This window comes from Dipodomys ordii, unplaced genomic scaffold, assembly GCF_000151885.1.
Source record: "Dipodomys ordii isolate 6190 unplaced genomic scaffold, Dord_2.0 Scaffold46, whole genome shotgun sequence".
Taxonomy (NCBI): Eukaryota; Metazoa; Chordata; class Mammalia; order Rodentia; family Heteromyidae; genus Dipodomys; species Dipodomys ordii.
Window position 1 is genome coordinate 9159909 of NW_012267262.1, and position 10663 is coordinate 9170571.

The following is a 10663-nucleotide window of genomic DNA, read 5'->3' on the forward strand; positions in this document are numbered from 1 at the left end:
CACAGGCATATCGGATATTAGTTTTAGGAATTAAACTGAAGATAAGAAACTTGGTAGTAAATACTCAACAATAAGTAACAGAGAATTCTGGGCTCTAGGGAACTTTAGCAGTCTCCTCTGCAAATTATGAAGAAAGTCCTCTTTTTTTTGTCCTTCTTAAAACCTTTGCCTGTTTATCAGGTATGACTATGACTATCAAATGCTCATGAAATGAACATTAGCAGTCTGTCTTACTCAGGTCATTTCTGAAAATCCTCTTTGAGAAATGCTAGGCACCGTATTCATTACTTAGCGTAGTTGTTACATCACTGTTCTGTTCAAAATGCAAATCCTAACTTGTCTGGGTCACCAGCTCCCATTTATCATAATGTTTGATTGTTCAGACAAAATGAGGAGCCTTAAATGTGTACAAATCATGCTTAGAAAGCATTCTGTGAATGTTTTAAACATGAACTAAACTCTATCCATGATATCCTAGCTAAAGCCTGATATGCTGGAGTTTACAATGGAAGCTGGTGGGCAGGGAAGGTTTCAGAAGGAAGGAAGTTGATCCTCAATAGGGAAAGTGAATGATTCTAGTAAAAAGAGGGAATTTCAGGAAGGTGGCAGGAGATTGAGAAAAAACATGTGGTTCAGAGGTTAACTAGAATCTGAGCAAAACATTCATGTCTGTTTGGCCTGAGGCTCTCAGAAAGGAGACAGTGTCAGGCTTCTGGTAGCCAGCTAGGACCACAGGGCTCATATTTTCCTCTGATTCACAGGCAAACTGGTTCATCAGCTAATGGGTCTCTGTGACCAAAGAAGCAATACGGTCACTTCTCTGAAGTTCTGTTCTTTTCTTTCCTCCATCTTCTGTCTTCCCAAGGAGTAAGAGAAACATACCCACAGGACACAAAGAAGGAATGGTGACATACTTGAAAATGTCATGATAACACCTTTCTATTTCTTGACCACTTACTCCTTAAAGGCACTGGCCATCTTTAATCTGATTTAACATCCCAACAATCCTTAGAGTTTAAATATGCTAAGCAGTATACTTATCCTTTTACAGATGAAAACTTAAAGATCACCCAACTAACTACAATGACACCAGGATTTAAACAGGGTTCACATTCATCTCTACATTTTGTACATCAGTACACACACACACACACAAGCACACACACACCACACCTGTGGCACACATATGGTATAGTATATATACTATGCATACAATTTATACACCCAGTAATAAGGTGTGAGTTGCAAGATCTACTGGCAATCTCAGGTTTTTTTATGCATCATGTGTTTGTTTTTTAGAAAAAGAAAGATCATGTAAACTTTCATAATTTAAAACAAAAGACTGCCATGAAGAGTAAAGATTTGCTGTCAATGAAGATGTTCAAAACTATGTAACAAACTCTCAAATACTGCTCAGGAAATTGAGAAAAAAATGAAATCTTTACTGAAGTACATTTGATAATATAGAATCAGTATCTTTTTCAAAAATACACATTGAGTGGGGGACATGGCTGAAAGGATTTAGTTCATACCTAGCAAGTTAGAGGTCCTGAGTTCAATCACCTGTACTACAAAAACAACAGTAAAAACAAACAAGTGGACTAAGCCCATAACCTTTGAAGATAAAAAGTCTATGTCTAGGAATATAAACTGTAAGCCTATTGAAGCATGCTTGCCAAGAGTGAGCAGGAAGGATTTCATCACACTAGTTCATATAATAGTAGTAGAACAAAAGTCCCTTAGTGGCCAGTAACATGCATCTAACTCACTAAGTCAGAGTGCATCTATGCATGAAAATGTTATGCCAACACACAGCATTAAGCTACAAGTTAATACACTTAGCTCTATTAATTCTGATAAATATTCATTAAATAGAAGCACTTAGAGGTTAAGATGTTTTTACTATTGTCTCAACTAAAAATGAGAGTAGAAACATTTCTGGAATGCTGTACACCAACTAGTGCTTACTTAGGAGACAAGATTACATAGGAATGTGCTTTCCATTTGATATATAATATACATTAAATTATTGATGTGGAAAACTGTTTATGATATAATGTTAGGATGAAAAACAGACTACAGAACAGTAGCGCAATTTTTGCTACAAGATGTGTGTGTGAAGGAAAGTAGGAAGCATTCTATAGGGATTCATCCTAAAATGTCTACATGATTGCCTCCATCCACAGGTAATCTTGCTTTCTTCTTTTCATAGATCTCTACATTCTAAGTTATCAGCAATGGACATGTATTTTTCAGGATAATAAATGTAGCTCCATCTGTGAAGGCTTTTCCTACTAAAGACTAGCTTCTAAACTTTTGGCCTACCAATATCAGAACCACTGGAAAAGGGACAGTCTCTAAAAAACAGTGTAATTAAAAAGTCCTCAGTTGATGCTGTATTAGCTTCATCATGTGACACTTTCAGCTGAAAGAATAATCCCTCTGAGAATCCTGTCCAAAACTGAACAATAAGAACAGCAAGTCCTTCTTGAGCATTTTGCACAGTGTACTGGAATCACTACTATCAGCCAACTGAAGTTTATGAAGTCATGTTAAAAGGAGGAGGAAACCAGATACTAGTGGTTCATGACAGTAATCTTTGCTACTTGTAAGGCTGACATCAGGAGGATTACATCTGGAGGCCATCTTGGGCACACTCATGAATTCACCCTTCAACCAATAGCTGGGAACAGTGGCACATTCCTGTCATCCTATCTATATCACAAGTCCTGAAATTGATGGGACTGTAGTTCCAGGCCATCCTGGGAAGAAATATCCGATAGATACCATCAGAAAGCATAAAGCTATAGAAGAAAGCATAAGAGGATCATGGTCAGGGTGCATCTGGGAAAAAAGCAAGCTCATTTCTCAAAAAGAAATAACCAGTGCAAAAGTGAACTAAAGGCATGGATCAGAAGTACAGCACCTGTTTAGTTTGCAAGCATGGAACCTTGAATCTAAACTCTAGTATTACTAAAAGGAGAAAACAAAAGGAGAACATGAAGAGGAAAAAGGAGGAAAGGAATGAGAGTCTTGAAACTATACCATATTAGACTACTTAATTTGCATCTGTAGGCCAAAAGTACAAGCAGGCAAATGAAATTCTCATAGTTTTATGTCTAGTCATTCACCTAGTGAATTTCAATAAACATTTGAGTACACTGAGTGTGTTCTAGCTTATAGTTAGAGTTCAGTCTATGAAGAGCATTCATTCGGTGCATGCTATTGTTTAGCAAGAAGAAAGACAGGAAAATGATTATATACCAACCAGAGGACAGGATGCATAGATGATTGACCAATGTATTTAAGGAAGCAACTAACTACCAGGAACTTCTGTCACAAAGGTTGAGTGAGGTCTTCTGGAGGAAATCATTCTGCAAGCAGGAATAGTTTACAATGGGAAACAGGTAGAAATAGTTATGTTACATGTGGAAATGGAAAGAAATTGGATGTGTATGCCACCAGCAGTGAAAATAAGAAAGTAGACACACAGGAGAGAAAAGACCTCCTAAAGCCCATTTGTGTAGCATCCACTGTCACACATGTAATAATTGGGTGGAAGGCTATCAAAAGCATTCTGAACTGTGTATGGTGGGTCACACCTACAATTCCAGCTGAAGGAGGAAAACATGCAGGAGGATCAAGATCAGACAGTAAGATGCTACATCAGAATAAAATATGAAAGTTAGAAGACAGCAGAAATTAGATCAAGTAAATGGTGGTTTTTCCAAGGGGTAGGTGGGAAGAACAATAGGGCCAAAGTGAACATGGTAAAATGACTCAAAAAGTGTGCCTGTAGGGAAAGTGTTTTTAGAAACTACTGATGTTCAGCATTTCAGAAGAAACAATTTTTTAAAAATCACATTTTGGGCTGGGAAGGTGGCTCAGTAGTAGAGTGCTTGTCTTGCATGCGTGAGTCCCTGGGTCCAATTCCTCAGCACAACATAAGCAGAAATAGCTGAACGTGGCACTGTGGCTCAAGTGATAGAGCGCTAGCCTTGAGCTGAAGAGCTGAGGGACAGCGCCCAGGCGGAGTTCAAGCCCCATGACCAAGCAAAAAAAAAAAATCACATTTTAACATACAAGTACTTTGTAATTAACGTATTTCTTTTGTTTGGAGGGGCAAGTGATACTAGTGTTCGAACTTAGGGCTTTGCTAAATAGACACTCTACCATTTGAGACATGTTCCCAGCTCTTTTTTTTTTTCTTCAAAATTTTCAAATAGGAGGGCTAGGAAGGTGGCTCATTGGTAGAGTGTTTGCCTTTCAGGCATGAGGCCCTGGGTTCAATTCCTCATCACCACATAAGCAGAAAAAGCCAGAGGTGGCACTGTGGCTCAAGTGGTAGAGTGCTAGCCTTGAGCTGAAGGGCTGAGGGACAACGCCCAGGCCCAGAGTTCAGGCCCCACGACCAGTTAAAAAAATAAAAGTTTTCAAATAGGGAGGGTCTTGTGCTTTTGCTCAGGGCCAACCTAGATCCCAGTTCTCCTATTTATGCTTCTTGTTTGGCTGGGATGACAGGCACATGACACCAAGCCCATATTATTTAGATAAGGCCTCTCATTCATTTTTTTTGTAGCCCATGCTGGCCTGGACCCATTGATCACCAATAGGATTACAAGTGTGGGCGACCACTCCAGGCAACAAGTCACTTTCAAAGCCAAATTTGTAATTAAAAAATATTTTTGCCAAGGTCAACAAAGGAATCAGTACAACAGTTGGGTGTTAGGGTCACAGTTTGGCTCACCAGAACCCACTGCTTTCAACCTATAGCACAGCTGGGCTAAAATATTAATGATACTATAGGATTTAGTTATCATTCTTAAAGGAATTTGGTGGCAACAATTATTGGGTACCTCTTTCCCACAATTCCATTCAGTACCTGGTACAAGAAGTCATCACGTCTCTTTTAACTGGTTCCCTGGAAGACAACAGTTAAATCGAGAGAGGTAGACTGTTTCTGAGGATGAAGATTATGAGACCTGATCAACTAGATTAGGACTAGGGTCTCACTGTCCCAAATTCAAATCCTAAAATCACCTCCTATTTGTATGATCTTCATTTTAACTGTCTTTTTAAGGAGGGTCCTTTTCTCTTTTGGTAATGGGGCTTGAACCCAGGCAAATGCTTTGCCACTCAGCTCCAACCCAGCCCAAGGTCTGGGCCATTCATTAACTGAGCAACTCAGGACCATCCATTTGATCTCTATGATCTCCGTGTCCACTTCTATCACATTAAGAGTAGGACCCAATGGCCTCTGCCACTGATAACCACAGCACAATTCTCTCCACATTCTACCCTTTGTACTTGGTTTGAGCTCAAGTTTCTTATGGCCCTGTGCAGTGCTGGCTTATCACATCAATTATCTTATATTAATAACTGTATGTGTTACACCTGCCAGGTGACATATGTGCTTATTAAACAGGGCCTGTCATCTCTGAACCAACAGAGAGCTCATTATGGGATTCTCAGGCCCTACAGCTGGTAGGTCAGGAAAAGAATCAAGACAGGCAGGACTGAGACACATCTTTCAAATATGTTCACTCAGCACATGGCCAAACAGCTATTCGGTTCCCACATGAAGCCACCAGAGGCTACAGCATTATCTTTCATCCCAGAAAGTTTTGTAGGGGGCCAAAATGCATTCATAATATCCCAGAACAATCAAGAAAAAGGACTCAGATTGGAATCAGACAGCCCCAGGTTTAGCAGCTCAGTGAGCTCAGGTAGATCTCTTAACCTCTCTGACCTTCATAGCTACTAAGTAAACTTAGGGGGCGGGGGAACTCAACTGAGCTTCAGGTTCCTTGTCTGTAAAATGAGATTACATTACCAAGTCAGAAGGATGTTATATAGGTATAGGGGTGCCCAGCCTACAACAGAAACAGATTAATGCAGAGGAAGAATAAAACCAGCTTGGGGGAACAGTTGAGATATTTGCAACAGTAGTAGAGTAGAAAGACGGAAATCAACCCGAGTTCACTGAACTTTAGGCACATTCCCTCATCGGTGAGCCCTCACTCAGTGACAGTTCAGTGCCCTATAAAGGCAAAGGTTTAAGGCTCAACTGACCCTGTCTCCTCTCTGCCAGCCTACCTGGCAGCTATTGCTGGAAATACTCTTTCCAGGTGAGAGGTTCCTGCCTAAGCCAAGTGGCAGAGTGTAGTCACACACCATCTCTCACCCTGGGAGCACCATGAGGTTGCCCTGGTAACAGTGAGCTATTCTCAGCCTTCTCCATGGGACCCCAGCTTCTCTAGCCATATCCCTTGGGCTCCCTTTGGTGTCTCATTCCACACCCCATGCTGGCACCTCATTCTCCTGCCTCACAAGATCAGAGGGGAAACGAGAAAAGAAGGGACTGGCCCTGCAGCAGGGCTCTAGTATTTTCTTTCCTTATGATTTTATTTCCTTAGATATAGCACATTTCCATTTATGGAATATTATCCTTCATACAAAAAAAAAACTCTCCCCGTGTTTACTTCTAATCTACTAAATAATTCCTTTGACCACTCCTTAAATATCTTTTGATGGTTCACTCACCACAGTCACCATTCAGTTATTAATGGCCCAAAAAACTCACTAGCAGCAATCATTTACTGATTAATCTGCACAACAATCCAGAAAGACAGGAAGTATTAATCCTTAGTTCTGCAGAAAGAAACCAAGGGGAAAAGAGGTGAACACAGTTGCCCAAGGTCATAGCTAAACAAGATTATAACCAGGATCTAACTTGTCTTGTATGCTGTAAACACTTCCCACAGCTCTGGTCCCTTGCTAGGGAAATTAAAAAAAAAAAAAGCAATATTGTTCATGTAGTGATATATAGTATTTATGATTCAGTTATTGAAGAATAGCATGAAATGGTCAAAATTACCTCAAAATAGTTTTAACAGTTCCTAGACAAAAGTGGCTAAAATGAAAAGTTAAATTGTACTTGAATGCAAGTTTTACAGAAGTAAAAGAGTGAAAAGATCTGTATTATACCCATGTTTGCCTCAATGGGACTGAGAACGGCGCTTTTCTTCATCTCTGTGTCACCTGTAAAAAGGAGGTGACTCTATTAAGTGATACTTAAAACACTTTGCTCTTCTAAATAAGACTGAGTTCCTACTAAGAGCACAGAACATAAAAATTCCAGCACCAAATGTTGCCAAGGTCATGGTAAAGAGGCACCTTCATCCGGTACTAATAAAACCCATGGCCTCAGCACCTTGGGAAAGCCAAGAATCAGTGAATTTCACATCTTTAGGCTTAGTAATTTAACTCATGCATAGTGTTTCACCCTGAGAAATTGGTCAACAGAAGCAAAAAGACATATTCACATAAAAACTCACATTTCAGTGATAGTTACCAAAGGAAATACTGATATTAATTTAAATGTTTATTTGCAGAGGTATGTTTAACAAACCTATAGCTAACTATATATTATATTACTATCAAAAATAATAAATAAGGAAATTATGTAAAATCATATCAATGCTCTGTAATGAAAATAGCAAATATATATGTACACTTTGATGCTAAATTACATGCAAAATAGGTATGTACTTTTATATTAATTATACAAAAATCAGGCAGATGTGCAAAATCACATAAAAAGTAAAATAGTTATGTTACTCTTATTGTTAATAGTTATTGTTAGAGTCACTGCTCATTTTTAAATATTTAATCATTTTAATGAATATATTTCCATTAATACATTTTATCATTGAGTCAATAAATTTTAAATTTCTCAAACTCTGCTTTAATTTGATGAAAAATGAAATGTTAAGGCTTCTAAGTTGCCTAAATTTTCTTATACTGTACTGGGGTTTGAACTCAGGGCCTCACTTCATTCAAACTCCAGTAGCTGGTGTCCTACTACTTGTACCATACCTCTAACCCTACTTTTTGTTGGTTACTTTTTTGAAGATAGCGTCTAGCATTTAACTGAGATCCTCTAGATCTCAGCTTCTTAAGTAGCTAAGATTACAGGTATAATCCACCAGCAGTTGTCCCCTAAATTATTTTTACACACGTGTACACATGTGCTGGGGATTGAACACAGGGCTTCTTAGATCATAAGCATGCACTCTACCAGTAAGCTAAACTCCAAGCCCCAGATCTGTCAATGTAGGGATGAATAACCTTATCACTGTCTTGCAGTGTTGATACTTGACCCAACACCTGCAGAACCTGAACCTGGGAAGGAGGGAGGGAGGGAGGGAGGGAAGAGGGTTGGTCCTTCATAGTACAGTGGTCAGTTTCATCTTCTAAGTTTCTGGAGTTTTGTAGCAGGCCACCCGACATCTTCAGGGGTCTTATGGTACCCTCCAAGACACAGGAAAGCTGGTCCCAGTCAGCCCTGTGCTGGGGAAACTTCGCTTTCTATAAGGACTTTCCACTTGCTCATCTATTTCTTAGAAATGTTCTCTTTCTACTGGGTCATTTGTACATCTTTGATCATAATATCTCGGAAAGATTGCCGAGCCACAATGAATTAAAAATATGATTCTAGGTCTCGCGTGTGCCCTCATTAAAGCCGAATGAGTGAAATGAGATCGCTTTCAAAGCTTCCCATGCCCCTGCCCCAGAGCCGCTGAGGCCAGACACTTAAAGGATGCACAGTAAAATTAAATATCTAAAAATTCATCTTTAATTAACAGAATTGGATTAAAGCTAGAGACACCACCGCATATCATACAAGAAATGGCTGAGCTGGCTTCCAAGTGCTCTAATTCAATTAGGACGCCGTGAGTGACACTCGGACGGGAAAGGTTAATTGGGGCCGCCAGAACGCAATCATTCCTTACCTAACCAGTCATTAAACTTCTTAACCTCAGAGGGCAGTCCCAGCTCGGTGAAATCGCCTGTGTGGAGAAGGATGTCCCCGTAAGGCATCTGGATACCATCTGTTCTGGAGTGTGTGTCTGAGATGCAGACAAACCGCGTGTGGCCCGCTGGTTTTGGAGTATCATATGGGATGGGGTCGACCCTAAAGTAGACATAACAGATCCCATAACAGTTAAACACATTAGAACCCTTGCCATTGTCGTCACACATACATATCGACTGGCATTCAAGAACACACCCACACAAACCAACACAGAGGCAGGCAGAGGGCCCAGAGCAACAAGGGACCCTAGTATGTGAAGAAGACAGCAATCCCTCTCCTACAGTTCCCATTGGACAAATTTTAAAAGTCTTACTTACCTGGTAGGAAAATGAAGGGGAAAGAATATCTTACATGAAGAGTCAAAAATAACCCAGGAAACTAATAGAGTAATTAATAATGAAGTTTGAGGATATCGAGCCCCAACTGAGAGAGCAAAATTATGCTATTTCTCTCTCATCATGCTTCAATTGATCCCACTACTCATTAGGAAATGGATAACTAATTTATTCCTTCTTAAACATGCATAACTTAAGCAATGAACTAATTTACAGAGAGCAGTCTGCACATGTTCTGCCAACCAAGAGGTAGAGAGTTAGCACTTCTATTTAATTTCCTTTCTACAACCATTCAACACCTGTATCATCTCGGGTTTTTTTGTGTGTGTGTGTTTTTGTTGTTGTTGTTTTGGCTAGGAGATTCACTAATCAAATTGCACGTAGGGAAAGGAATGCCAAATAACATTACATGCTAAAATATTACATGCTAAAAGAACTTTGCCAAGCTGATTTTCACCACCATGAACTATCTGCAGTGTCAGTTACAACAAGAATGTCAAAATGCCTCAGGCAAAGATTCTATTTAGTACAAATAGTATGATTTTTCATGGCCATGTATGTATCTATAGGTATTAATATATAGATAGTTTTAGAGACCTAAGGACTGTGAAATTACACCAGAGCATAAGAAACAAAAGGCAAGGTGATCAACCCCAAGCAAAGAAAATGAAACTGAACATTCTCATTTAATTGAGTGTAACAGTATAGTAAATAAACTAGGCAAAGAAATGCAAATCTGACTCTTGGAGCATTTTGTTTTAATTATTTAAGAGGTCTGTACCAAATTTAAGGATGCTTTAAAGTGTATTAGCTCTTCACTAACAGCTTCCTTTAATTTCTCTGTAGGAATATATACTTATATGGGGGGTTATGGGCGAAAGGAAGCTGTAAAAATGCAAAGAGAAGGTCATAAGAGAAGCAAATATTCAATGCAAAGATCAGAGAATAAAATGTAAAAGAAGCAACAAGATTTTATATTAAAGCTCCACCTGCTACAAAGAACTGGAAGAACCCCCATGCAAGAGCTATTTTTACAGGCTTCAGTTCATTTTTCCCCTTTGTTCTCTTTTTTGTTTTCTTTGAAAAAACTATCTGTTTTAATTATGCCAGTTTCAGTGAGAAAACAAATGACATCAGTATGCAACTTGTATAGCTAGTCTTACTTTTCTTTAATGATTAAGCTTCTTTATCTTTGTCAGAAAACAAAGGAAAGTAAAGAAGAAAAAGAGGAAGAAGACAGAAAGGAGGGAAGAAGAGATGGTCAGAGGAAGGATTGACAGAACTGTGAAACCAGTTAATATAGTGGATCTATTTAGAAGCCCCAAAAGAGAGTTTAACTTCTGTAAAAAGAGAGAGAGACAGAGAGAGAGAGACGAAAGAGAGAGGAAGGAAGGAAGGAAGGAAGGAAGGAAGGAAGGAAGGAAGGAAGGAAGGAAGGAAGGAAGGAAGG

The 10663-nt window shown here is 39.2% G+C and overlaps 1 protein-coding gene across 1 annotated transcript in view; it reads right to left on the reverse strand.

Annotated features, from left to right (window-relative positions):
- Window positions 1-10663, reverse strand: part of Mpped2 (metallophosphoesterase domain containing 2) — a 181666-nt gene that overhangs the window by 114163 nt on the left and 56840 nt on the right. Inside the window, exon 3 of the mRNA XM_013019583.1 lies at window positions 8796-8977. Within this exon, the coding sequence (XP_012875037.1) occupies window positions 8796-8977 (182 nt within the window). The remainder of the gene's footprint in view (window positions 1-8795; window positions 8978-10663) is intronic.